Raw genomic sequence first — 27622 nt, 5'->3', positions numbered from 1 at the left:
ACAAGCTACTAGGTTAGATTATTTGTCATGCTTCAATCCCCTTTGACAATGGTGCTAAATACACGATTTCAGACTTGCTTCTCTTAATGAGTATGTCGAGAGTCGTCTATCACTAGTCCCAAGATATGCCATATATTCAGCACTCCAATAATAGACTTGAAGCAAAGCTTGCTCTCAACACCCCTAGAGCTATCAGTTAATTCCAAGTAACCCTTAAGTTCGACTACTGGATATTTAAGGATATATTAACACGCCGAGCTTATGAAAATGTCATGAACAAGCTTGTTCAACTCCTTTATCTAGTCCTCCATGATCCTTTTTCTAGGACTCTAGTTGACACATCTTGTTGTGAAATATCCGCTTCTTATTACACAGCTAATAGCAGGCTAAAAAAAGAAGAGTTCGGTACCAACGTAAATGATGACTCTTCCCCTGATTATTCGGGATGTCTCCCTAATTTATAGAAAATACCGCATTCTTATCAAGACGAAGCAGGTGTTCCTTATGTCTCCAAGACAAAACCCTGCTCTAATCGAGCGGTATGAAACTTTCTAGTATGAGACGACATTGCCAAAAAAGTCATTCACCCCCCTAATCTTCTTCACCCTCGGCATCCTGGTCCTCGTCCTCGTCTTCCACATGCTGTGTAGATCGGCCGTTAGCTTCCCTGTGCTCCGCATCTCCATGTCCGCTCTGCCCGCCCTCTCCTTCCTCACCTTCACCTTCATCTTCTCTGCCGTACGGGTGATCTCTATATAAGCTCATCCAAGCCCTGATGTCGTCACTGGGATCCTCGACTACGACGTCCAGTTGGTCCACGTTGCGTTCCTCAATGTTCAAGTCCGCTGGTATGAGTCCTATCGTGCGGGCGATATTCTTGTTGCGTTGGGGTTTAATAACGCTGCGTTGCATGACTGGGTAATAAAATGCCGCCTTCTGGTCGATCGCCTCATCATCGTTAAATGCCAGCACCACCTCCTCATCATACTTGGTTTGATTATTGAGCTCGAGCTCCTGCGCCGTCTCATACGTTCGCACCCGTGGGAACAAGAAGTTGGGTTTACCGTTGCTCTTGTGCGTGTAGAGGCTGTCATCGTCGTGATCCGGGTTCTCGATGTCGAACTTCTGCCGGAATCGCTCAGATGCTTCCAAGTTATCATTGAGGAAGAAATCGTAGTCCATCAAGTTCTGCGGCTTGGGGACATGCTGCGGATCCCGCTCGTGGGCCTGCATGGCCATCGCAAAAGCAGCCTCCTCAGCCTCGGTCTTACTAATAGGCTTGAGAATTCCGTTGAGGAGACGCTTGTCGTATACACGGGTCGCGGGGAGGGGATTATGGGTGAACTTGAATGTGACGTAGGCGCCAGAGTCTGGGAAGGCCTCAAGATCGGGAACTAAGGGGTAGGCATCAACCAGCTTGAGGTTCCTCTTCGAAGGATGTTTGACCCTGCTCTTATCCTTCAGGTTTGCAGCTGCTATGGCAAAGCCCTGATCTATCTTCTTTTTGATATGTGCTGGAGAGTCAACATCTCGTTCGGGAGAGGGTCGCTTCAAGGGGCGCTTAGGAGCTGGGTTGTTGCTGCGTAAAGCTCCACCATCGTGACGCTTGGTGGTCACAGAAGAGATATACTCTGTACGTCGTAGGAATGATACGTTGGCTTCGGCAAGCTTGGGATGGCCTAGGCTGCCGGGTCCTCTGAGAAGAGCTCGATCGTGAGGATGGATTTGTGGTGGTTGCGTAGGAGCTTGGATAGCTGTATCTAGTCAGTCACGAAACCATCGCAGCTCTATATTTTTGCATACAGCTTTCATCGCCATCAAATATGCCTGGCATTCCCACCAGGTCCAATGGCATGCCCAGTTCCGCATCGGCTTCGATATTCAGCGGCTGCTCCCTGGCTAGCCTCGAAGCGAAACCGGGGACTGTGTACTGGCCGCTTGCGAGGCCGGTGTTGGGTATATCGAGAAGCTTGGGTGGATTGGGAGGAGGTGGTAGCGCATTAGAGAATCGGATTCTTGCGATGAAATCCTGGTGGACGGAGCGGTGCTCACCACTGCGCGACGAGGAAGCCATCCTGATGATGGCTTAAGGATAGATAAAACGATAAAACAGGGATTGGAAACAAAGAATCGGCGATGGGAATAAAGTCTTCAATGCTACTCTTTAAGAATCTCAGTGTTTAAAGCCGCGCTTAATAAGATAGCTGGACGACGTACAATTGGGAGGAGTAAGACGGATGTTAAATTGAATGTCGTGATGGCAAGTTAAAGTTAGGTATCTAAAGGTTGATGTTCTGCGCGTCGCGATGAGGTGGATACTTCCCCAAAGTTTATCAGTCGCAAAAAAAAAGTTGTCAGCTGTAGCCGCCCGAGCTTTATCGCTATCGCTATCGCTATTGCTATTGCTATTATTATTGCGAACCTGCCTTTTGCACTGCTCACGTCCCCAAAATGATAACGTAATAGTTGTGATAGTCGATAAAATAACAAATGGATAATGGATAATGAATAATGGATAATGGATAATGGATAATGAACCAAACACCACAATTTCATAAATATTCTTTAATGCCAATGATGCCCCAACTGACTTTTAAGGCTGATTAATATTGCTCTTCAGTAGAATGTCTAATGATGATGATGATCCGGAAGAGTCAAACCTGCGCCCAATCCGCTTCCATGCTATCCTCATTCCTCGTCCTGCCTCCTAAGACCAACCGGCATTAACTCGGACGCTCACGACATTACTCCGTATCTCAGAACCCCAGCTCCTGTGTCCTGTGTACCTTAATACAAAAAGCCTATATCGTAATTTGTACAAGTCAACCCCCAGCGTACACCACCTTGATAAAGGTAGACTTCATTAAAATGTACCGAAACTGTCTACACTTTTAGTCTAGACCCCTTCAGTAGCCTTTCCCAGCGTTGCCCTGATTAATCCCGACATCATCAAATGATCCTCGTAAACACATGCCTATGAAGTACTAGTCTTACCGTACTTCGCCTTGCCGAATGAGAATGGAACATATCGGTACTTAATCATATGCTGGATTTGCTTGCGCACTAGAGATGGAGTTAGCAACTATAATTCATCTTCACGTTAGTAACTATTGTAACTTACTGGTAAGGACGAAGAGGATGATCCAGTACATAACCAACACAGGCCAGAAGACGGGAACGTCGAAGATCTCGAACCAACTGCAAGTGAAGGCAATGGTGATAGCGCGTGTGGCCTCGTGCCAGAACTTAAACTCGGGCAGTCGTCGAATAAATGGTCGGAACTCCTCGTCCTGCTTCGTGGGCAGGCCACCAGCTGATCCATCTTCCATCTCATTGTCTAGGAGCTCGTTCGAAGGGTCAAATTTGGGCTGGAGGAAAGCCAGGAAGAGATTAAGAAGGTAAATGCCGAGAGCATATGCCACTGGAAATAGTTAGCTATGTCTAGGTGCTTATCATTATAGAAAGGCTTCCTTACCGATGTACCAGCCTTGTGCGAAGACGATGCGGAGAAAGAAGACGCCTAGAAATGCACCTGTGCCAATCCATCGTTGCAGGACAAATGGCGTCGATCGATCTAATAGGGCTTGGTATTGCTGTGCACTGTCAGAAAAGATTTCCCTGGTCTATGGCCATCGGCGCAAAGACATACCCGCTGGAGCTTAGAAGTCTGGGCCGTAACGGCTGCGAAAGGGGTCTGATCAGCCTCGACACTCTCCATGGTGGATGATGCGATAATGCGACTATTATTTTCTCCGATCGGGAATAATTTGGACTATGTTAAACTCGCGTTGAATATCCCGTAAAATATTTGTAATAAGGCAAGTGCAATCGTGAAGAGAAATTGGTATTGGTGACGCAGGAATGAGTAAAGAAGATCGATTGTCTTAGTAGGTAGCAATTTGCATGTCGCGACTTTTTGCTTGCTTGCGACGCCAGGGGAGCCAACAACCTACCTTCCACTTATCTGGCCAGCTAATTAAATCTTCATCAGCCACAGCCACAGCCACAATACTATAATTGGGTCTGTTTTTATTGGTGTCTGGTACCTATGTACTACATAGGTACTATGTACATAGCTTACATAGTACATACATGCGTGATGCAATGATGCACAGGCAGGCCTTTAATTTCCCCTTTAGTTGCACATAACTTGATACAAGACCTCGGGATGTTCCAGTACTTTGTAGCGGGGGTTTGCTTATTCAGCTACGGCTCAATATCCTCGGCCAGCTTCGGCTTCATGAGCTCATACGTACCTAAGAAACTGTATATCTTATTTGAGACGTGAATGACCTCTTATTCACTCCATTCAATGTGAATTACACAAATTATAAATCAATCGGTTATCGACTCTCTCTATTCGATTGATTTTGTGCAATTCCAGTAGTTACGATTCATTAGCTTCCGAACCATGAACACATTACGAACTTTGAAGCCACTAGCCTCACGCATCCAACCTTACACACTCCCTAGAACAGTCCGCCAGTTCTCTGCCATGACAACTAAGTCTTATGAGTATATACTAGTATCAGAGCCTAAGCCGGGTGTTGGCCAAGGTGAGACAATGGCATTTTCTTCTACGGCCATTGATTAACCTAGATACCTCAACCAGTCACTCTAAATAGACCTAAGGCCCTCAATGCCTTATCTACGCCCCTCATCAACGAGCTCAATCAGGCTCTAGGGGAGCTCAACTCGTCGGATAGTATCTCAGCTATCATTCTGACAGGGTCTGAAAAGGCCTTCGCCGCCGGCGCGGATATTAAGGAGATGGCACCTCTTACCTTCTCCGAGGCGTACACCAAGAGTTTCATCGAGTCATGGTCCCAGCTCACCACGCAAGTAAAGAAGCCCATAATTGCAGCCGTGTCCGGGCACGCCCTCGGCGGCGGTTGCGAGCTCGCTATGATGTGCGACATCATATACTGCACCGCGTCGGCCAACTTCGGCCAGCCTGAGATCAAGCTAGGTACCATACCGGGCGCCGGCGGGAGCCAACGACTGACGCGAGCCATCGGCAAGTCGCGCGCCATGGAGGCAATCCTAACAGGCAAACCGATTTCGGGAACCGACGCGGCACAGTGGGGACTCGCTGCTAAGTCTTTCCCCACCTACGAAGCGCTGATGGAGGGCGCGCTGAAGACGGCCGAGACTATCGCGAGCTACTCCAGGGTAGCAGTTATCGCTGCTAAGGAGGTAGTGAACAAGAGCCAGGACCTACCGCTGCGGGACGGCGTTGAGTACGAGCGGCGCGTGTTCCACTCGCTCTTTGGCAGCCAGGACCAGAAGATTGGCATGAAGGCTTTTGCGGAGAAGACGAAGCCGGAATGGAAACATGAGTAGTGTATATAATATTTACGACACGGTGTGACGGCATGGGGAAAATGTATGAAACATTTAATTATATCCGTCCCGTCTCGGTTTTAGGAGATGTAATTTATCCACGATACCTGATATGACTGCTTGCTCATCAGAACCAGAACCCAAGATTCTAAATCATATAAATACTTCGTATTGCGGCTTCGAAATAAACTCGTTTTCTCCCCCCATGATTAAGAATAATGTTGATATAATCAATAGTACACATATCTTAATATACAGGATATACGTGAATGTTCGTATTAATATATTGTATACAATGTACTTATGTGGGTAGACATGTCTATGCGGGCCGAAACCATCTACGGGACAGCCACGGCTACGCTCAGATGGCGGGGTCGATACATGGGTTTAGGTTGCCGGATAGGGCTGACCGGGGATTTGGATCTAGGTCTTATTAGCGTGGTCGTATTTATACAGATGGTTATGCGCAGAAAACGGATCGTGAAACGGAGTGCATAAGTCAAGCTGCCAGGCTGCTTACCAACTTGAATCATGTGTGATTAGGTATTAAGGTTCATCTGAATAAATTTCATGCTTTAGCTTTGCAGCTTGTGATCAGTTATGTCATTGGGCCAACTATAATATGGGTTTGAGGTCTCACAAGAAACTTTAGGAATGGTTGATACGGATAACAAACGTGGGATTAATAAAATTATGGAGTATAACTTGTTCTACGTATATTTCATTAAATCGACTGGTCAGCTGGTATACCTAACTGATCTGCAATGCAATGTACCTAATATCTTTCTCCATCTTTTAATCTTCAACTCCATTTCTCATGTCTTCACCGCCGACTTAGAGGCGCAGACAATTGTATAATAATATGTAGATGAGAGAGAAAGCTGACTATACATAACTCTGACATAATTCCAAACGTTTCTCCTCAGTTGCCGTTTCTTTCTAAGGTCACCAAGGTCACAAAACCCTGCGGTCAGATGCGTTGGATGCGAAGCTACTAGCACCATGCAGTTCGATTCTAATGGTGGCGCGGGACTCGATACGAAGTACTTGGACTCGGCGGTATTGTACAGGGGCATTTCAGTTGTCCCCCACCACCATTAACTCTCACGTTAACCGCTCTCGTATACGTATAAAGAAAACTTGGGACTTCCAATATCCCCTAGTAATAAGTCGACAAAAGGCGCGATGACCTCTTCAAGGCCTGGTGTCGATTTGGAGAAGGAGTTGACCTGTTCGGTAGGTTTGCATCTTATTTCAAGTAGTGGAAGCTGGAATTCAAGGGAATTCAAGGGATACTAAACGGCTACCAGATTTGTACGGACATCCTCTACCAACCCTTGACCCTCCTCGACTGTCTGCACACCTTTTGCGGCTCCTGTCTAAAAGACTGGTTTTCGTGGCAAAAAACAACAGCAGAAAATTCACCAAATCCTCCATCGCCCGGCTCCGTAAAGTTTACTTGCCCGTCTTGCCGCGCTCAAGTTCGGGATACCCGTCACAATGCCACCGTTACTACCTTGCTCGACATGTTCCTGGCCGCGAATCCGGACAAAGCTAAGCCGGATGACGAGAAAGAGGAAATGCGCAAGAAGTATAAGCGTGGGGATAATGTCTTACCGCAAATAAGAATACCACAGAAATCGCTCGAAGAGAGACGGATAGAGGTGATGGAAAGGCAGATGCTAGAGCAGGCACGCCAGATGAGCTTGCAAGATGCTGGTGTAGGATCTGCGGAGGGATCTCGGACGAGGCGGCATCATGGCCATAGCCGGTCCGAAGATGGGAGGAGTAGATCCGAATGGGACAGCAGTCGTGAGACACGGCATCGAGATGCGCGTGATAGGCCCTTGCGAGAAGAGGGACACAGGCGCCGACACGACTCGAATGGCATGTTACAGCCTGATTTGCCTCCGGACGAACGGCGCCGCTATCGTAGTGAATCGCAGCATCGCTCCCGTGATTCGTCGAGGACTAGGAGGAGACAGGTTGAGCATCAGGCATCGATAAGATCCCTGATCAGTTCGTCTGATGTGGACTTCCGTGACATAGAGAGAGAAATAGAAGAGTTTGCGCGACAAATCCAGGAAGAAGGCCTTTTAGATGGATTGGATTTAGATAACATCGACCTGGCCCAGAATGACGAACTAAGCCGAAAGATCACCGAAGCATACCGACGGAGGCAGAGGGATCGAATTCGCACCCAGCAACCTAGGAGAAGCGACCCGGTCATCACGTCACCTAGACCCGAGCCCCTGCAATCTTCTTTGCGGCCTCCTTCGGCAGACACATCCCGGCCGAGCAGCCGACCAAGATCAAGGTCAGCGCATAGTAGACCGGGTACGAGCCAAGGCCAAGTAGACGATCGCAGTCGACCCCCTGTTACATCAACACATCTAGAGGTTCGGGCTGATCCAGAAAGAAGGCGGCGGCGGAGGACTTCCAGCGACGCCAGAAGCGCAACCGATCCCGCACGTCCAAGAACAGCAGAGACAAGGCCAGCAGCAAGATCACAGACAGATCTAACTTTAAGGCCGCAGAGCACTGACCCATCGGCACGCCGTCCTTCCGTCTCCGAATCGAGGAGCTCCAGTACGTCTATCACAAATGCGGTCGGACAGCCGCCGGCGGGAGAAAGCACTCGACTTAGAGATCTCTCTTTTAGCGCACGAACATCTGCTACTCAGATCCCACGGACACCCTCACCGGAACCTCATTCTGATGATTCTAGCACGGAACACCCAAAACGTGCACGACGGCCTTCAAGTCTCGTGGCTCCACAATCTCCATTGCCTAGCCTTGGACTCATATCATCGCCCACGCATCAAACGCATCATCAACGAACGAGATCCCAATTTTACCAAGAACCATCAATCACGTGTGCTCGATGCGAACGACCGCACATCGAATATGAACTTCACTATAACTGTTCAAGGTGCGCCAATGGGACGTGGAATATCTGCTTGAATTGTTATCGTTCTGGGAAAGGGTGTGAGCATTGGTTTGGTTTCGGATATGCGGCGTTTAAGAATTGGCAAAGAGTTGTAGCAGACGGCAACGAGGGGCTTGAACCGCCGCATATGTTGACCTCATGTCGATACAAGCAACCCAAGTATACGCCAGGCGGGGCGGATGGACGGAGAACACTTACTACGGATGACCCGGCTAATCGCTTAGAAAGCGGTATGTTCTGCGTAAGATGCCTATCCCTGGCTAATGAGTGCTTCTGGCGCTGCGAATCTTGCAACGAAGGCGACTGGGGCTTTTGCAACAACTGCGTAAATACGGACAAGAGTTGCACGCACCCTCTTCTTCCACTGGCCTATGTCGCACCGGAGACAGGCTCTGCTACTCCACCAGCTAGTCCCCGGTTGCCTAAACGCCCACGAGGTGCAACCTTCTCATCGGGTCCTAACGCCGTTAGCCTTGGAAGTTTTAAGTCGCTTACTTTTACGACGACGTGTGAGGTTTGCCATGGGCGTATTCCACCTGCCGATCGGAGATATCATTGTTTTGAGTGTACTAGCAAGGACTTAACGGATGGGCAACCGGGTGACTACGATATATGCGAAGATTGTTATACCGGCTTGGTCCACGACAAACGCATATCAGACGAGAACGGCCATACGGGATGGAGACGCTGTTTAGAAGGTCACAGGATGGTCATTATTGGATTCATGGAAGGCTCACTTGGACTAAGGCGTTGCATATTACAAGATATCGTTGGAGGAAGGAGTTTGCGTACGGAGCCGTACGAGGGAACCGGCGTCCCGGATGACGAGCAACACCAGCCAAGGGGGGCGCGTATGCAAAAATGGAGCTGGAAAGGTCCGAACGGATCAAAGCTCGAGAGGCTTGTAGCTGTAGACGTGGCGGCGACAGCACCTGCACTGGGCACGGAGTTGTTCCCTCCCGACGGAGGTGAAGGCTCAAAGGCGATTGCGAAGTGGTCTTGGTACCCGCAGGCCGGCGTTACAGATGAGCTATTATTCCCCAAAGGAGCGGAAGTGAGAGAGGTAGAAGACGTGAACGGCGAGTGGCTATTCGGGAGCTACATGGGCGCCGAGGGATTGTTTCCCTCGCCGTACGTACGGATTATTGAATAGCGGCGATGACCATGACAGTTACGATAACGATGTTGATGCTGCATCTTGGACGGACAATTTATTTGCATTTATCTACACGATATGCATGGACATATACCATGGGACAAGATAGGGGTAAGATACCTTGACGCGTAAATATTATTATGATCGGTCGTAATAGACTGGATTTAGTACGGTCTCAAACTAGTTAGCTGGCATACATGAATATTATGAAATGTGTATTTTTGATACTTTTTGTTCTTCTGACTGGGTTAGCCGTTGTGAACTTTTCATGACATCGTATAGTTGTTAGGGGGTAAGGGGTATAGGGGGTAGGTAGCTATAGCTAATACGTATAGGTACCAGGTACTCCCATCGACACATGGGCTGACCCGACAGCGGGAGCCGGGATGACGTGATTAGGAACCGGCTAGCTGGAACCCGAACCGCTACAATTGCCCCTCCAAAATAATTTCTAGGGCTGCAGGGTCCTTCGAATTGGAGTTTCCGATCTTTATTATTATTATTCTCCTACCTTATTTCCTACTCTTCGCCGCTAGTCTTCACATGCATCTTATTCTTTAGCGACGAAGAGAAAAAATATAAAGGTACCAACCTGAATTGAATTAAATATTAAATACAATGTTCCGACGTAGCGTGCGAACAATAACGACCACGGCGCGCAGAGCCGCGGCCGTCGCACCGGCTGCCGCGAAGTCCCCGAGTCCGCACACGATGGCCGTTTCGAAGGCCCAAGGTATCGCAAAGGGATTGACTGGTGGTACGCATCTCTTCTCTTCCCGTCTAGCCGCGCAAGCAAACTTCAGGATGGTGCATACCTACCTATGTAACTACCTATACAATGTAAACCAAGCAAGCTAACGGAATTCGTTTCTCCCCCCTTCAGCAATCGGTAACACGCCGCTCATCCGCATGAACAAGCTCTCGGAACAGACAGGCTGCGAAGTCCTGGGCAAAGCCGAATTCATGAACCCCGGCGGCTCGGTCAAGGACCGCGCGGCGCTGTACGTGGTCCTGGACGCGGAGGAGCGCGGGCTGCTGAAGCCCGGGGGCACGGTCGTCGAGGGCACGGCGGGGAACACGGGCATCGGGCTGGCGCACGTGTGCCGCTCCCGCGGCTACAAGCTCGTCATCTACATGCCCGACACCCAGTCCCAGGGCAAGATCGACCTGCTGCGCCTCCTCGGCGCAGACGTCTACCCGGTCCCCGCCGTCGCCTTCGACAACCCCGACAACTACAACCACCAGGCCCGCCGGCACGCCGAGCGCGTGCCCAACGCCGTCTGGACGAACCAGTTCGACAACACGGCCAACCGCCGCGCGCACATCGAGACCACGGGGCCCGAGATCTGGGCGCAGACGGCCGGCAAGGTCGACGCGTTCACCTGTGCTACCGGGACGGCGGGCACCCTGGCGGGCGTCACGCGCTACCTGAAGGACGTCTCGGGCGGCCGCGTGAAGGCGTACCTGGCAGACCCGCCGGGCAGCGTCCTGCACTCGTACGTGCAATCCGAGGGCAAACTGGTGGAGCGGACGGGGAGCAGCATCACCGAGGGCATCGGGCAGGGGCGCATCACGGACAACCTGGCGCCGGACGTGGCGCTGCTGGACGGCAGCGTGCACGTCGCGGACGAGAAGAGCGTCGCCATGGTGTACCGCGCCCTGGACGACGAGGGCCTGTACCTGGGCGCCAGCAGCGCGCTGAACGTGGTCGCGGCCAAGGAGGTCGCCGAGCTGCTCGGCCCCGGACACACCGTCGTCACCATGCTGTGCGACGGCGCCTATCGCTACGCCGACCGCTTGTTTTCCCGCAACTGGCTCCAGAGCAAGAACCTGCTGGCCGCGATACCCAAGCATTTGGAGAAGTATATCGTGCTGCCGTAGGTTAGGTAGCTGCCTGCCTGCCTGCCTGCCTACCTAGATAGATGTACATGGCTAGTAGAAAGGGGTTGAGGGGGGAAAAGAGTAACCGAGAGGAGAGAAGAAGAAAAAAAATATACTACGTATAGGGGAAGCGGCGTTTAGAGATGGATGGATGGATGGATGGATGAATGAACGCATGCATGCATATAAGCGAGATGTTTGATCGAATAGGGGATTGCATGGTAAATATCGATCAGTTTGTATATATGTACAAGTACAGTTGCGGCGGCGATGGCGGCGATGGCGGCGGTATTATACACATTTGGCATGATCTGATCTGATCTGATCAATTCTGAATCTACAATGACTTGTGTACAAGGCCAAGCTGATTCTTTGCATCTCTTTCTTCTTATATATTATCCTTTTCACGCAGCATTATCGTATAGTTTCCGATACACCGCCTCCCCCCTCGTCTCTCCCGCCTCCGCGCCCGCTTCCTCGGCCGCCTCCCTCCTCTTCTCGGCCGCCTCCGCGCGCGCTTCCTGAACCTCAACCGCGAGAACGTCCCGACGGGATCGGAGCTGCGCCGCGAGCTCCGCGTTGTCGGCCTCGAGGACCTCGACGGCTATGTCGAGACCCCGTAGCAGAGGCGCGGTTATGGCGAGGAATTTGCTGGGCTCCTTTAGGTATCCCATCTTGTCGATTTCATCGTAGAGTGCCTTCGGCTGCACTTCGGAGAGGTTCTTGCCTTCGGGCCATAACCTGGCTACGTCCCGCGCGTACTTGACCAGCTTGTCGACTACGGCTTCGTCGACCTCGTCACCTTGCTTCGACACCAGCGCCGCGGCGAGATGGAGCGGCGCGAGGAGAACCATGGGGTCCCTGTGCAGCGGCAGTTCTCCCTTGACCACCGGGTCAGTCTTCAGACGCTTCGGCTGATGCGCCTTCAGCTGCAGCAGCTCCAGCACCATTTCGGCCCATCGTAGAGCCTTGGCCGTTTCTTCCACCGGATTTTCAGCCGCATCGATGGCCTTCATCACGACGAAGTGCATGACCTCGTTGACCTTCTCGCTCGAATCGAGGCGGAACCCCGTCCGCGCCACCATGCGCGCCAGCTCGATGGCTTCGAAGATGCGCCCCTTGACGCCGAGCATCCGCACTATTTTGCAGTAGAAGCCCTGGTCGAAGCGGCGGCGCGCGTACGCGACGCCCTCGATCAGGGGGCGCAGGTTGGCGAAGTCGTCGGGGGTTTCGAAGAGCGCGATGGCGTCGAGGATGGAGCGCCGCGTCTGCGGGATGTCTTTGAACGGGTTCTGGTACCGGAACTTCAGAACCTCGCCGTCGATCTCGATGATGATGGGGTCTGATTGGAGCTTCTTCTCGTATTTTGGCGAGAGGATCTTCTTGCGCTGATCCGTCGGTAGGTATGCTGGGAGGATGATCTTGTGGCGGATCGTGCTGAGGAGCTCGTCGAGCTCGGCGGAGGAGGTCTGTGTGAAGTGTGCGATACCCGCTGGGACGGGTTAGAGATGCTTGATTCTCAGATATCGTATCGTATGTGGAGAGGAGGAGGAGAAGAAAAGAAAAGAAAGGGAAATATACCATTTCGTCTGGCGGAAGACGAGAAGGTCCGCCGTGTAGATCCGGCTATCCTCCTCGTAGCAGATTCCCAGGCGGCATTGTTCGCGCACAATATGCTCAGCGCCGAATGTCTCGACATATCTCCAACCTTACTGAGCCACTAACTAACTAGGTAGATAGTTATACCACATTCGATTCCACTTTGTTATTGTAATTTTTTGATCCGCATAGCTTTTGAGCTTCGGAGCTTAGATAATTGATTTTATTCCATGCGCTTAACTAAAATACCTAAACTGAAATACCTAAACTAAAATTTCCAACGCCGGCCGCCGGCAGCCGGCAGCTGCTGCGTGCCAAGAACCCCGACGCCGCAACAATTTTCCTCCACCCGGTTATCGATAAGCTCCCGTCGGATCTTCAAGACCCACAACTTCCACTTTCAAGTTGCGTCTTTGCAAAGCTTCGACATTTCGACATTTCGACATTTCGACGAGGCCCTTTTCCAATCCGCAGACGAAAGTCCGGTGTAGAGAGCCTACGACACAATGATCACCCAATCCGCGCCGCGGCCGCTGAGCAGCTGGAAGGCCGTCCTGCGATGCACCCGCCAGCAGCTATTCCGCGCAATGGCTACCGAAGCAACTCCCACGGCCTCTGCTTCTACACCACCGCCTCCTCCTCCTCCTTCTCCTCCTCCGGCCGCCGTAAAACCCACCCTCTGTACGTCCTCCCTCCTCCGTCCTTTCCCCACTCGACTCTCTCAACCAAAGCACAGCCAATTGAACTAACTAACTAACTGACTAACTAACTAACTAACCAACCCTCTCCCTCCTCCAGACCTCCGAAAATCCAACCTCCCCCACAAACCCATCCGCACCGCCTTCGCAGTCTACCCCCGCGTCCCCTCGGCCCGCAAAACGCACCCCGCCCCCCTAGACTCGTACCACGCGCAGCAAATCCAGCGCCTCGACCACACCGGCGCGCGCCGCGCCCTATTCTCCAAGGCCAACCCGGACGCCGCCAAGCCCGGCGACGTGCTGCAGGTGTCGACGCGGCGGGGCGGCGGCGAGCCCTTCGCCGGCGTGTGCCTGTCGATCCGACGGGCCGGCGTCGACACCGCCATCCTGCTGCGCAACCACCTCAGCAAGGTCCCCGTCGAGCTCTGGTTCAAGATCTTCTCCCCCAACATCACCGGCATCGAGATCGTCTGGCGCCGCCCCAAGCGCGCCCGCCGCGCCAGGCTCACCTACATGCGCAAGCCCAAGCACGACATGGGCAATGTCGATCACCTGGTCGCTGCCTGGCGCCGCACGAGGAACGTCTTTACGACCAAGGGCCGGGGCAAGGGGAAGAGTGTCAGCGCCGCCGGTGCGAAGCGGTAGGGTAGGTAGGTAGTTGAAGGGGAGAGAGAAAGACAGACAGACACACACACACACACACAGAGAGAGAGAGAGAGAGAGAGAGAGAGAGGCTGTAGAAGTGGATTCACGGCAGAGGGATGGAAGCAAGAGAAATGGAACAACTCACTTTTCACTCAATATTGGTCTTGAACTACTGGAAGGACAGGGCAAGAAAGTATAAGGAATTGAGAGTTGTATTGGAATCTGCGTATACAAAAAATGCGTAGCTACCTATTGAGTAGACGTATAACATACAAATATTACGTACCTATTATCGTTCAAAGTCTAGGTACCTTTCAATATACTTAGACCTATACTTGACCTTTCAGCTATCTCATAATTGAATATCAGCTGCGAATCATCTCACGATTTTCACCACATTATTTTCTCATCTGATATTTATTTAACAAGAGACGACTGCATAATGAAATCATCTTATACATAAGTTCTGATTTCTACACTGGGTTACATGTCTCGGTCCAAATAAATATTTGAAGGGAACCCCGATCCCTTCTCATGGCAGACAGGAGAGAAAAGAAAAGAGATATGCTTCCTCCCTAGGATGTCATAGCTCCTACCAACCTTCTTGAGAGTTCATGTAATCCAAACGCCGTGTCTGAGACAAACGCCAACCGAGAGAAATCAATATTGCCTCCATCTAGTATCTAATAACGTTTCTATTCCAGGCCTGAGCCTCCGTCTCTAACGTCATCTGTGCAAATAGGTATTCCTAGTCTAGTTTCCTCCGTCGGTTTCCGTATTTGGCCTAAAATTGGGGGAACAAGACGAATATGTAAGTCATCCCGTGCTCCCAAGGTACCAGTTTACCCTCGTGCCTCGCTGCCACCAAGGATTGCGGAATACCGGAAAGGTTCCAGCCTGCTCTATATCGTTATTGCGGATTGGTATCGGTTGCGAAGATGCTCGTATTGGTTCATCACCCATGGGCCCTTTTGGCACCGGGGACTTTTCCCATCCCGCCGTACCTTTCCTCCCCTAATGATCAAAGGTTGGCTGTGTATCAGCTCTCTTTCTACGTCTCGGAATCGGTTCGTGCGCATCACCGTTTTCGCCCTTCCCTGGGTCCGTGATATGCTTCCTCAGTGTATCCATCGCGTCAAACCCAACCGAGCCATCCGATTTCCCTATTGAATGATGAGACGGGTAAGTCGGGCCGGGATGTAAGAGACCGGTAAAAAGATTTCTCCTATCTACGCTGCGGCTACGGCCTCGCTTCGGACTCGCAGGCCGGTGATGAGAGTGCTGCGCGATGGACATTGCCGAATGACGGCGTTGTAGCGTTAATTCGGCTTCCTCGGCCTCCTTACGGTTGAGGTGTTCACTAGGTAGAAGAACGGCCCGGTCAAGTCCGTAGGGTAAACCACGATGGCGGCCACGAATCTGCATAGCGATAACGACGAGTTTGCCAAGGACAGTGAACTGAGAACACAACGAGGCGTTGATGCCCGTGTATCCCAAGCTGAGTCCAACCGTGCCGTAGGCGCTCACGATCTCGAAGAGCACAGCAAACATGGAGAAATCTCCAGCCATAAGCTTTGGGCCTTCGGTAATAGTGAGAATAAAATACCCGACAAATATGTACCACAAGTCGAAAGAGAGTTGGCGCCGTAAATGGGTTCCGACATATGATATGTTACTCTGTCCAGTGTCGTCGGCATCATAACCTGTACTGTACACTCCAAGGGACTTCTCCTCGTAAACGTTCGTCCTACGAATTGATATAGCAACGGGGAAGACGGAAATATACATCATGATGAGGTATGACGTTTGGACGGCCGGGTGAAGAGTAGACAGATTTACACATGAGAATCCCGCAGTTCTGGTAGCTGTGGCTTGAAACCACCCATCAAGGAAGCGGATATTTAGCGGCAGTCCGGTGACCGCTTCGCCATGTAGCTAATTAAACATTAGTAAACGGGCAACGCTGGAGGACTACTATTAGATACTTACATCGAGGATGATGAACAAAATCAAGTCCACTCCGTTAAGGGCGACCAAGATAAAGAATAGCCACCAAGTAGCATTTGACTGAAACAAGAGCGTAAAACACCGTCGCGGGTGGTCTAAGAGAAACCTCAACTCCTCCCAGAGACCAGACCCGCGGGGTATAAAGAGAGAAAATAACCAGATCATGAAACGAAGCATGATAGGGAATCCAGTGTTTCCAAGTATAATCAAGAACGACATTACGAGGAGCGGGAAGGTGGCTGTGTTAAATGAGTTCATGCTGTCGGGAGTAAGCGTCAAGCCAAGATCCATGAACGCAGAGTTTGCCGTGAAGAAGCCCCACCATACCCTGTTCTGGCCGGCATCGTCAACGATCTTGCCATAGTAGTCGTTGTTATGGACTATCCATGGAACTAAAGTGATTATGCCGAAGATGGTGTAACCAAAGAAGTAGATTGTGAGGACAAGGGCAAGCGTTTTTAGAGATCGATATTCAATGCCACCTAGTTCTTCTCTCTGCTCTTCGGAGAGTCCCAGGAAGGCAGAATTTCGACCTATAGTCGGTTGCCAACTCAGATATGGCATAGGATCCTCATCCTTCCCCTGAGTTAGAACGGACTTAATACGATGTAGGGGGTTGATCCGACTAGTCGACGCAGTAGTCTCGGTGTGATGTAATTTTTCCCCATCTTTCCTAGGCATGCGGGGTTTCAAAGCACCAACCGTGTGAGCAGCCGCCTCAACATCCTCTGCTATCTCCTCCGGAAAATCGTGCTCTGCTCTGTGTGGCTTTATTGGCTCTTCGATGGTAATTGTTGGTTGGCGATCTGGACGACTTGCGGGATGCAAGGGCGACGTTGGTCGGTGGGGACCTTCGACACTTGATTCTCTTCGTCTACGGCCCGAAAGACCAAGACCTTCAGGCCCTTCTTCGTCTACTTCTTCCGGTAGCGCACCTCTATCGGCATCACGCGGCCCGGGAATTCTAAGCGCACTCTTATCTATCTTGCGCTGCCTTTCCACGATGGCGATATGTTCCGCATCGGTCCGCTTAGCAGGGAGTAGGACTTCGTCGTCATCCGAATCATCACTCCTCTTGACCTGGTCTGAAAATTTAATTTGAGGTGTAGGAAGCCGCTGAAAGGATTGGTTCTGATCTCTAGGATCGGATTCGTCCCTAGTATGAAACCCATTCGCGAACGGCTCATGCTTTGTAGCCCCCTCGATGGTGTAATTATCTAGTACAATGCCATCGTTAGTTATTCGAGATGCCTGGGCGGTATTGTGCATCACGGTGATATTCCGGCCATTGACGCCCTTCTCCAGATCTACGGGATTTGTTTTCGCCTTTGACCGTGATTTGGCCATAGAAACTCGTCGTGTCCGAGCTTCTGTTGCAATATGCTGGAATCTCTTCTCGAACCAATAAAGACGCAAGAAGACAACAGAGGAGTGAATGCTAATTGGATTAGACATCATGGTGAGGAAGTAAATCACCAGCTGCTGAAAAGTGTTGAGCAAGTTGGGATCAAAAGTATTCAGTCCTGCTTGGGTGTTTGCACCGCTAGCAAAAAAGAGGGCATCAATATATGCCAATTGACCTCGAGCAGATGCATATATCAAGATGGATCCAATAATAGTCAATCCGATAATCCAGAAATCTAGAAAACATTAGCTTAATATCGTGTTACATTACCAGACGAATAGGACCTACAATGGACCGTAATAAAGTTGAAGTGTGGATTCTTAGATAAGAAGGACGGCCGAAGCGCCTGGACAATATCCAAGAAACGCTGACGAGCTCTCCCCATGATGACTAGGTTAGAGTGATATACACCTGAAAGTGAAACTCGCTTTTCGATGCTTAAAGCAACGGGGAAAACTGGTGTTAGAAAGCCGCCGAGTCAAAGACCTGGCCTGTGAGGTCGTTGATGAGATTGCGGATGCCAAACATAATGGTTATTGCTCGTTCCGATGCTATATAATAAGGTCAACTAACGGGATATGCGGAAGGTGTTGAGGAATTATGTGGGTTAGACATTGCACGGTCGAGAACGATATCCATTGAAATAAAACAGCTTGGTGGAAGGTAAGATGAGATGTTAAAAGAAAAGGGAGTCCGAAGGTGAAGCGCCAAGCCTGAATAAGTAAGTAGTGACTTGCAATACCTAGCTCAGTACAAACTTCTACACAAAGGGGGCTAAGACAACAACAGAAAGGGAACAATAAAATAAAATAGAATATTCGGTAGTGGACTGATGTGCATGATGCAAGGGTGCAAATACAGCCAGGCGAGGTTGAATTTTAAAAGTTTGTAAGTGCTGACTGTAATAACTTAAAGAGAATCATTCGACTTACTTGCTTCAAATCACCTGTCATAGTCACGAGTGGTTGGTAGTGCGCGAAGGGATATTGAGAGGGCGTTCTAGACGAAGTCTTGTTTTAGGTGGTGGTTGTTCAATGTTGAAGTTGGAAGTGGCGGAGAATCAAAGAAATCTTATCCACCTTGGACTCGGGTACGTCCACTGGTATATCGAAAATCCGAAAATCTACCTAAGTGTAGAAGGAAGTAACGGAGGAAAATGAATGAGGCGATGCCTTCCGTTGAATCACGACTAGATAGAATTGTTTAGGTACCGCATGTAACTAAGTGGATCTAGTTAAGAACGTCAAATCTTGATAACACATCTTGGCATTTAGCTTGACTCTATGTACATAGTATATTACCTATGTATGCGGCTTCCCTTAACTACTCCTACTTTACCTTTTTTTTTCCCTCAAGTCTTAATTGTGAATATAAAAGGGGGCTTACATTGGCTGACAATTTGTACTTTAGGGGTGAGAACAGAAGTGCCAAGACCGACAACAGGACAGGCTTTAAAATTTTCCTACCAAAGATTGTTTTTTTTTATCCCTAGATAGGAAAAGTAAGACGGGATATCCTAGTTTTCTAGGTCCGAGATAGATGATGCACCCGCAGACATAACATGCATACATATGTGCATGCATGCACTGTCCAATATGTGTGAACGTATATCTTCATAATGAACTAACTGCATGTTTTGAATCAAGCACAAACCATCATCTTCTACTCTATTCAGGTTAGCAGGGGTTGGGACATACATAGTCTAACCGGCTAACGGAAACACATCTAGCGCAGATATTAAAATACTTATGCAGGACGGCCGGGGTAGAGCAAGGTTGGGGCCGACGGCAGTGGTGCTACGTGGTAGGAAAAAGGCTATTAAAGTATAAGCTCCAGTCTGTAATGTACATAGTAAGTCCTGTTGCTACCTCCATGCCGCTTGTCAGCACCCGGCATCTGAATCATCTCAATCAATTTGTGGTCAATTGTTTACAGAATAGGGTTCGGAAGGTTCTAGACTCACATCCCTCTATTAAGCACTGTAGAATCGCATACGTGGACCTTAGAGTACTACTATGTATGTGACCTCCATCTGCAAAATTTGGAGATGTTTGAAAAGATCCGGAAGGTTTTACAGATTACAAACTGTGCACTTAGTCATATAGACCAGGGAGGCTATATTTGGCCGACAGCTACATTCCGACATGTGACTGCGTTACATATTGTAATGTATGGTGCTTAGGTGATGATGTCACCCACGACTAGTACATGTAGGTATATTTTAACCATGTACTCAGGTACTGTATCTAAGGTGCATACCTCAAAAATACATAGGTATGTACCTACCTATGTACCTAGGTATAAATGGATGGTAACCCTTTGTGATATTCAATTACGTGCATATCAAAAAGCTTCTAGCATTATTCATGATAAAAAAGCAACAACATCAATACAGCCTCGTAGATGCCACCATACCATCATACCTACCTAAGAGGGTAGGCAGAGCGGATCAAGTTGATATTTCGGTTAACCCATACATCGAGAATGCTGATATTACAAGGAAAATACTGTAGATGTAATTCGAGTTAAGCCTCCCCTTATCCCTCAGCAAAAATGTGACCCCAATCAAATCCCGTGGAAGTCAGCCCATGTCGTGCAGTGTCTTGAGCAAATTTTAAATAACTCCCGGTGTCACGCAATGTACGTGTGCTAGGTTGCATTTCATACGTAGCACTGCAGCCGTGATCGTGGGATGGATGCATCTGTCCATTGCGCTGGGATCACTAAGCCACACCCGGATAAAGTACCTCTGTATTGAGCCGTATCGTCTATGGCGATACGCCTGTAGCATGAGTACTACCTGTCAACCAGCGGTGAAAACCGTACTTGGGGTATATTCATATCCCGCATAGTCTCCAAAATACGCTGGTGTCACTCCTTCTCTGCGCCCCGGTAGTATACACAATATATTCACGCATCCTAGCGCTGAGTTTTGAGCCTTTCCTTCTCCCTCGCCATCTTCTTGAAGAAGGCGCTACTCTTGGCTGGCTTCTTCTTGAGCCCCTTATTCGCGCCCTTTCTCTGCTCGATGTAGGCCATGTCCTTTCCACCGCTAAGATCATCAAGCCCACCAGCTGTACGTCTAACTCGACCTCTCTTTCTCGAACCTGTTATATTAAACATATCATCCGTGGTATCATCCCTGTCTCTATCATCCGGCTTCTCTGTGTCGGTTACAATCTTGGCGAGAAGCTCGCGACGCTCCTGAGGCGTACTGAACACGAGCCCTTCCATCTTCTCCATTCCGGTAAGAGACGTGATGACCTTAAAGGAATATCCTTGATCTACAAGGAAAGCCTGTCTCTTGGTCGAGTAGTACATCTCGGGTGTATCCCTCGAGACTAGTGAGTAAAAAAATGCATTAAATCCCTCGTCTGATCTCCGCTTTGCTCGGAGGATCCGGCCTAATCGCTGTGCTTCCTGACGACGAGAACCGTAATGCGAGGATATCTGGATCAAACACGTAGCCTCTGGAAGGTCGAGAGATGTATCACCAATCTTGGACAGGAAGATAGTTTTGACGAGGGGGTTATGCATGAAATTCTCCAGCACTACCGTCCGCTCATTATTCGATGTAGACCCACAAATGTAAGCTTTTCCGAGGGCTAAGGCGATCTGTTTGAGGGCGTATACGTTGTCCGAAAAGACGATAATCTTGTCACCTCGCCTCTCGTGATAATCAATGAGGAATTGGCAAGCCTGGATCTTTCGTGGGTTCATGACATATAAGTTTTGTTGGAGACTTCGATTTTTCTTCTGTCTGTTGAACTCGTCGAAGAATTCTGCCGTCATCGGGCACCACACTTCAGCACATTGGACTTTGGCTATGTGACCTTGCTCTGATAGCTCCATCCAATTCGCCTCGTACAGCTTCGGCCCAATAAGGAAGTTCAAATCTGAAATCTTATCGTCCTCTCGAAGTAGCGTAGCAGTTAATCCGAGCTTTGCGTGGCTCTTGATCGAGTGTGAGACCTTCCGGAAGATATTGGCGGGCACGACGTGAACCTCGTCGAGCAACATCAGACCCCATTCACGACTAGTCAGGAAATCCATCATCTTCTGTGAATCGTGAGCCCGCTTCTTCCCCGAGTTTGTCACCATGGGATATGTTGTAACGATAATACCAGTATTACCGGGGAACCTGTGTTTATGATCCGAAGTGAATAAGGCAATATCATCGGGTCTGATATTGGACCATTTTAAGAATTCGTTCCGCCATTGATTAGCCGACATCGTGCTCGTGCAAAGTACGATGCAGCCCTTCTTGATCGTACAGGCAGCAGTGATTCCGACTAACGTCTTACCTGCGCCACAAGGCAAGACGATGATACCACTTTTTGCTCTACCGTTACCAAACATCTTGCTAAGGCTCTTCTCCTGATAACTCCTGATTTGTGTAGCTGGTCGTAAATCGATCTCGAGGTTCGCATTTCGATCGTCGTTGCGGAAATCATACTCCTCTAGCATAGGGTATTGAATCTCCAGGGCACGCTTCTGGACGGTTTCGATAGACGTGTCGTAGATCTCGAAGGCATGCACGGCCTCCTGGTTATCGTCATCATCATCTTCTCTTAGAGCATCGTAAGGATCTTGAGCTTGCGCCCCCTCGGTTGTCTCTGGTTGTGCCTTTTCATCCTTTTTAATTTGTGCTTGTTGTACTCCTGCGGCATTGGAGGTTCCGGGAATCACCAGGCCACCCATAGAAGGGGCGCTAATAACAGTTTCCGTCCCCTTAACGCGACAAGGTCCGATAACCGGGTCCTTTAGCAGCTTCTGTAGTACTTCTGGGTCCGTGCTTTCTACGAAATATTTCGTATCCTTAATGACTAGCTTCACTTTGCCATAACTTGAAGCACAACTACTAATAAATTTCGTTATTGATTCTGGGACGGGGGTCTTTGAAAACCGTTCTAGGGTGTTGATGATGTCTCGGGGTTGTAGCCCAACTGATACAGCAGCGTATAGACTGTGACTAGTAAGAGCATACTCGTGGATAAAGGTCGGACGCGATAAAGGCTCGGCAACGGTGATGAGGAAGTCTTTTGCTTGATCGGCCAAGGGGCTGAAGTTTTCTAGGATGATCCGTCCTCGCTGAGGATCGATCCATATAGGACGACTCTTAAAATCGGGCTTCAGAGGCAAGTATGAGAAATCCCGCTTTCCCCCTCTAAAAAATCGACTCGAAGTCCAATCTTCTTCGTGCACCGTGGTGCCTTGAAACGTGGCAAGGGAGAAACGATCTACGACCTTTTGTAGCTGCTCCTCATTCTCGGCCGGCTCCTCTGGAGAATCTGAATCATCGTCGCTATCGATGGATCGAGGCGTCGAAGGACCGGGTGTCGAAGTAGTAGAGGCTCTTCCCGACTTAGCGGGGCCTATAACGTCTTAAGAAGTTCAGCATGATGGATTCATGTAGCAAGCGAGGATAGTTGGACATACTTCCTGAAGCTTTTCTCTTCGCTGGCATCTTGACATCAAATCTGAACTTGAAAGGTGAAAGGTGAAAGGTGAAAGGTGGAAGGTGAGGAACAGTCAAAGAAAGATCACCAAGGCAGGCGCGGAGAGGCAATGTAAAGGTACATACCTATGTAACCTAATGCGTTTAACCTTAATCTTACGTAAACAAATATGTACACTATTATGTACCTAAGCTATGGTCAGTGTTTTTTGAGCCAGTCGGAGAATTTCCAATATGCCTGTAGGTAATCCTAGTAAAAATAGATGTACGATGTGGAGACATGCAGCAACTAATGGATTAACATGTATTGTACATACATAGGTACCCACCGCCTTCCACCATTCTTACACCGCCCTCATAGGTATTCAACTTTCTGCCGGTAAAACTTTTGAATTAGCAAACTGATATGTAGAGAAACTGCCCCATTAAAAGCTATAACCTTCAAAATCTCAAATACTACAAGCGTTTAAGTTAGATACATGTATCTATCGCAACTCGAACTTTGTTCCTCTAGTTAATCATCCCGATAACCTCAATTCATAATACTACACATGGGATCTTAATAAACTTTGATTTATTCATCGCAACAGAGCTATTCGGATGTTCGATAAGCATCTATGCGCCTAAACACATAGCTAGTTCTTTTAAATTCTGATACTACACTTCAAGGATGGCGACTCATACTGCTATGGCCCAAGGCAGCGATGCCTCAATGCGAAGCTCCTTGGAACAACGCCTTGGCATTCTTCATTATGTGTCGGAGAAGGAGCATAGATGGCATGGCCAAGTCCGTACAAGGTAAGGGATATAGATTGATCTGAATCGTCGTTATAACGTCGGTTCGCTTATTCGGTTCAGTTCTAATAATCTTTTTCAGATTCACTGATTTTCAAGTCCATGAGATCAGTAAGAATGGTGAAGTGGTCCATCTGCATGATTTCCAGACAAATGCAAGGGAATTGGCAAAACCTGTGAGTCGGGTTTACCCTCTACATTGTAGCCCTTAACTAAAGCATCTAACTCCGATAGACTCCTGATCAGCCAACAGCAAAGCCTCAAGTTGCCAAGCCATTATATTCTGAAGAGGGTAAAACCCTCACAACTGATACCGTTGATATTGTTGCCGCGAACGATACGGCATCTCAGCCATCAGCCAGTTCGGAGCAGCCAAAGGATGGAGGAAGTTCCACCACTATATCCGTATCCGATCAGACAGTTCTCATAGATCTCCTTGGTCAAAGCACTGCAGAAGGCTTAATTGACTTATATAGCAAGGCAAACGAAAGCACGAAAGCACAACCTAAAACCTCCAAATTTGTGACGATCGCAGCAATAACTGATAAAGCCCAGAGATCCCGGGTTCATTCAGTAAGTCCACAAGATATTTCCGATCGAGTAAAACTGACTCAAATCAGGAAATTCGTCGCATATTTAGCGGAAAACTTGACACTGCCACGGATTCGGATGGCTCTATTAAAGCAACAGTTGTCACCAAAGGTAACCAGCAGTGGGGTAACCGCTCAAGGAATGATAGGTCTAGAAATGAGCGATCCAGAAACAGCGGCCAGAATGGCGGCCAAGATCAAGACGGCAAATTTTTACATTTTACGCTCTACAAGGAGAACCGAGATACGATGGACGCGATTGGTCAAATAGCCCGTTTTCTAAATCTCAAGCCCGCCTTCTTCGGTATCGCTGGCACCAAAGACCGCCGTGCTGTGACTACCCAGCGGGTCAGTATGCGGAGACGGAATCCTCAGTCACTAGTTTCTCTTAACAACGACAAGATATATGGCGTGAAACTCGGAGATTTTAAGTTCGAGCAGCATTCTATCCACCTGGGACACCATAGCGGGAATGAGTTTGTTATTGTTCTCAAGAACTGCTACTTTAGTGACACGCAAGACCTGACGTTTGAACAAAAACTCGAAGTTGCAGATACTACCATAAAGACAGCATTGGAGCAGGTCACTCGGAATGGTTTTATTAACTACTATGGCACTCAGCGATTTGGTACACATAAAATTGGAACTCAGGAAATCGGCATGAAGATTCTCAACCGTGATTTCGAAGGCGCTATACAAGCTCTACTATCTTTCGACCCTGCTTTACTAGACATCTCCGACCCTAGCTCTGTCGAATCGATACGTCGTGAGGATACGTATCGTGCACGGGCTTGTTCAATCTTTTCAGAGACCGGCAAGTCGCAGGATGCGCTTAAGTGTTTACCCAGAAGATGTCATGTCGAGTCTGCATTGATGCGTCACCTCGATAAACAACCCAGGGATTTTCTTGGAGCGCTCCTTTCAATTGGTCGTGGGATGCGTACGATGTATGTTCATGCATACCAATCTCTAGTATGGAATTTTGTCGCAAGCAGACGCTGGGAGCAGTTCGGCCTGCAAGTAGTCAAAGGAGACTTGGTCCTCATTGGTTCCGAAGCTTCTACCTCGTCAGAAGACCGTCAGAACGGAAACGGCGAAGAAGACATGATCCATCTTATGGACGGAGGATATTTTGCCGAGGATGCACGCGGGTTGAAAGTACATGCACTAACAGAGGAAGAAGCTAGTGGCGGGAAGTATTCCATCTTTGACGTCGTATTGCCGTCTCCGGGTTGGGACGTCGTATACCCGGATAATGAAATTGGACAGTTCTATAGAGACTTCATGGCTAAGGAGGAGAATGGCGGGCTAGACCCTCAAAATATGCTCCGGCAACAGAAAGATTTTAGCCTCCCTGGATCCTACCGCAAGCTCATGGGCAAGTTCATTGGCACACCAGATGCCTCTGTCCGAACCTACTTGAATGATACGGAACAATTAGTACCGACTGATTTAGATCTAATACGAATCCGCAAAGCTAAAGAAGCAGCGGATCGCATAACCGCTCAGCGAGAGGCACCAGGACCACCCTCAACGTGGCAAGGCTTTGCCGATAATGTACGAGATAGTGATCTCCAAGAAGCTCGAGCCAGGTCCGAGAGACGAAAAGCTGAAGAGTCTACCGGCATGCCAGAGACTCGGACAAGAGATACCTGGGTGCAGACTTCAGTCAACGGAAGTAACAAACGAGTTAAAGTTTCTGAGCAAACAGATGATATCAAAGCAGAGAGCGAGAACGGTATCTCGCAAACTTATGAAGATAAGATGCAAGTAGACGCAGATAAGGCAGATCAGCCAAATACAATCGAAGGGGTGCAGTCGGCAGGCCAGGATGACAGAGACTCTGGCCCCTTACTTGTCACCACCCTTACATCACAGGTGCGAGCCGTTACAAAGAGTGCTATCCAACTACTGATGGCAGCGTTGAGAGTGTTTACTGACAACTGCATCATGAAGTCTTCCGAGAATACAACTACGTCCGAGATTCAACCCGAAGGGCAGACGTCGAGGCCCACCGCAGACCTACCTAGCACCACCAGTCGCCAGAACGAAGCAACAAAGTCATCGGGTGATAGCGTAGCCGAAACATCTCATCATACTGAACCCCTAGGTGACATCCACGACGGCGAACACAAAGCGAACGAGTCGGACCAGTTAACCAATGCCACTACTACTGATGAGAAGAAAATCGCAGTGATCCTTCGCTTTGCACTAAACACTAGCCAGTACGCAACTATGGTTCTTCGAGAACTTCAAGGGGCGACCCCCGCAAGCGATGACACGGCTATTCTAGATTCTCCATCGACCTCTCCCGACCAAGATATTGCCAACACCCTATAACGAAGGGATCTAATGCTAGCATTTCACTGTTATGAACCCAGTCCATTTCGCACTATTCTCTCCATTTTACCTAGAAGTCCCTCGGTTTTTCTACACCCGCAGGTAGTTTTCTTAGCCAAAACACACGAGATTAATTGGCAGAGTGTGAGGACCTAGAAGCATTCATAACTTGATCGTGTTTTGATGTTCCTCCGTCGGTAAGGACCCAAACTTTTATGAGTCATACTAACTCAACAACGGGAATGCAAGATATATAAGCACATGGCCCTACAATGTTGCCATCATGTTCTACTAAAGAGATAACACGCTAAATTGCTGATATGGCTTTGTTGTAATGAGAAGTGGGCATTGGGCTCGTATCATTCTGGTATTCTATGGCAGTTAGGTAGCTAAGATACCCTATTACCACCTCTAAACAAATCAAATGCGCTGTGTGCCCAGGTAGCATATAGTATCACGAAGTATCCAAGTGAGGGCCTACGTATAAGGTACATATATATTTATGTAGTGTAATGAGTACCTACATACCTAAGGCAAGCGCAGAGTGCCACATGTAGAGAGCTAAGGCTTCTTTGTTTCACAAGGTCCATAATATCATCATGGCCTTCGAATAGCGACTTCCCTTTGTTAGGAAGAGGAGTGAGGCATATCTTCTTGTTCACAAGCCTCTTTAATAACATTAGCCCCTCCCTAGTATATCGATTCGACCACCTATATCAAGTACACCTATATCGGGTACACCTATATCGAGTACA

General features: G+C 49.0%; 10 protein-coding genes across 10 annotated transcripts; 5 read left to right on the top strand and 5 right to left on the bottom strand.

The window, feature by feature from the left end:
* Positions 1-69: 69 nt before the first annotated feature.
* Positions 70-2330, bottom strand: F4813DRAFT_357780 (Paf1-domain-containing protein). The gene is made up of 3 exons (XM_049243158.1): positions 2218-2330; positions 1804-2162; positions 70-1754 (listed from the first exon to the last, which is right to left on the bottom strand). The coding sequence occupies exons 2-3, from the start codon at positions 2072-2074 to the stop codon at positions 592-594; spliced, it is 1434 nt and encodes a 477-aa protein (XP_049100189.1). The 5' UTR covers positions 2075-2162; positions 2218-2330; the 3' UTR covers positions 70-591.
* Positions 2331-2505: 175 nt separating this feature from the next.
* Positions 2506-3931, bottom strand: F4813DRAFT_357777 (retrieval of early ER protein Rer1). Its single transcript, XM_049243157.1, has 4 exons — positions 3650-3931; positions 3476-3593; positions 3122-3421; positions 2506-3063 (listed from the first exon to the last, which is right to left on the bottom strand). The coding sequence occupies exons 1-4, from the start codon at positions 3716-3718 to the stop codon at positions 2975-2977; spliced, it is 576 nt and encodes a 191-aa protein (XP_049100188.1). The 5' UTR covers positions 3719-3931; the 3' UTR covers positions 2506-2974.
* A 318-nt stretch (positions 3932-4249) lies between these two features.
* On the top strand, positions 4250-5733 carry F4813DRAFT_57958 (ClpP/crotonase). Its single transcript, XM_049248659.1, has 2 exons — positions 4250-4556; positions 4613-5733. The coding sequence occupies exons 1-2, from the start codon at positions 4412-4414 to the stop codon at positions 5341-5343; spliced, it is 876 nt and encodes a 291-aa protein (XP_049100187.1). The 5' UTR covers positions 4250-4411; the 3' UTR covers positions 5344-5733.
* Positions 5734-6440: 707 nt separating this feature from the next.
* Positions 6441-9925, top strand: F4813DRAFT_57964 (uncharacterized protein). The gene is made up of 2 exons (XM_049248660.1): positions 6441-6579; positions 6654-9925. The coding sequence occupies exons 1-2, from the start codon at positions 6529-6531 to the stop codon at positions 9444-9446; spliced, it is 2844 nt and encodes a 947-aa protein (XP_049100186.1). The 5' UTR covers positions 6441-6528; the 3' UTR covers positions 9447-9925.
* Position 9926: 1 nt separating this feature from the next.
* F4813DRAFT_57965 (cysteine synthase) lies at positions 9927-11532 on the top strand. The gene is made up of 2 exons (XM_049248661.1): positions 9927-10206; positions 10333-11532. Exons 1-2 carry the CDS (start codon positions 10068-10070, stop codon positions 11328-11330), a joined length of 1137 nt encoding a protein of 378 aa, XP_049100185.1. The 5' UTR covers positions 9927-10067; the 3' UTR covers positions 11331-11532.
* A 202-nt stretch (positions 11533-11734) lies between these two features.
* Positions 11735-13029, bottom strand: F4813DRAFT_389002 (uncharacterized protein; the record flags this gene model as incomplete). Its single annotated transcript, XM_049246769.1, has 2 exons — positions 11735-12822; positions 12912-13029. 2 exons carry the CDS (start codon positions 13027-13029, stop codon positions 11735-11737), a joined length of 1206 nt encoding a protein of 401 aa, XP_049100184.1.
* A 406-nt stretch (positions 13030-13435) lies between these two features.
* F4813DRAFT_389001 (translation protein SH3-like domain-containing protein) lies at positions 13436-14272 on the top strand (the record flags this gene model as incomplete). The annotated part of the gene is made up of 2 exons (XM_049246768.1): positions 13436-13610; positions 13728-14272. 2 exons carry the CDS (start codon positions 13436-13438, stop codon positions 14270-14272), a joined length of 720 nt encoding a protein of 239 aa, XP_049100183.1.
* A 415-nt stretch (positions 14273-14687) lies between these two features.
* F4813DRAFT_57890 (potassium transport protein TRK1/TRK2) lies at positions 14688-18610 on the bottom strand. Its single transcript, XM_049248658.1, has 3 exons — positions 17973-18610; positions 16262-17919; positions 14688-16207 (listed from the first exon to the last, which is right to left on the bottom strand). The coding sequence occupies exons 1-3, from the start codon at positions 18067-18069 to the stop codon at positions 15287-15289; spliced, it is 2676 nt and encodes an 891-aa protein (XP_049100182.1). The 5' UTR covers positions 18070-18610; the 3' UTR covers positions 14688-15286.
* A 1884-nt stretch (positions 18611-20494) lies between these two features.
* F4813DRAFT_57878 (DNA repair helicase rad25) lies at positions 20495-23232 on the bottom strand. Its single transcript, XM_049248657.1, has 2 exons — positions 23124-23232; positions 20495-23068 (listed from the first exon to the last, which is right to left on the bottom strand). Exons 1-2 carry the CDS (start codon positions 23149-23151, stop codon positions 20604-20606), a joined length of 2493 nt encoding a protein of 830 aa, XP_049100181.1. The 5' UTR covers positions 23152-23232; the 3' UTR covers positions 20495-20603.
* Positions 23233-23545: 313 nt separating this feature from the next.
* On the top strand, positions 23546-27062 carry F4813DRAFT_57864 (pseudouridine synthase). Its single transcript, XM_049248656.1, has 5 exons — positions 23546-23940; positions 24020-24113; positions 24172-24510; positions 24558-26405; positions 26484-27062. Exons 1-5 carry the CDS (start codon positions 23813-23815, stop codon positions 26865-26867), a joined length of 2793 nt encoding a protein of 930 aa, XP_049100180.1. The 5' UTR covers positions 23546-23812; the 3' UTR covers positions 26868-27062.
* Positions 27063-27622: the final 560 nt, after the last annotated feature.

This window comes from Daldinia decipiens (assembly GCF_022478715.1).
Source record: "Daldinia decipiens strain CBS 113046 unplaced genomic scaffold F4813scaffold_14, whole genome shotgun sequence".
In the NCBI taxonomy this organism is placed as follows: domain Eukaryota; kingdom Fungi; phylum Ascomycota; class Sordariomycetes; order Xylariales; family Hypoxylaceae; genus Daldinia; species Daldinia decipiens.
Note: the sequence above shows the minus strand (reverse complement) of the source record. Positions and strands in the feature narration are given on the sequence as shown.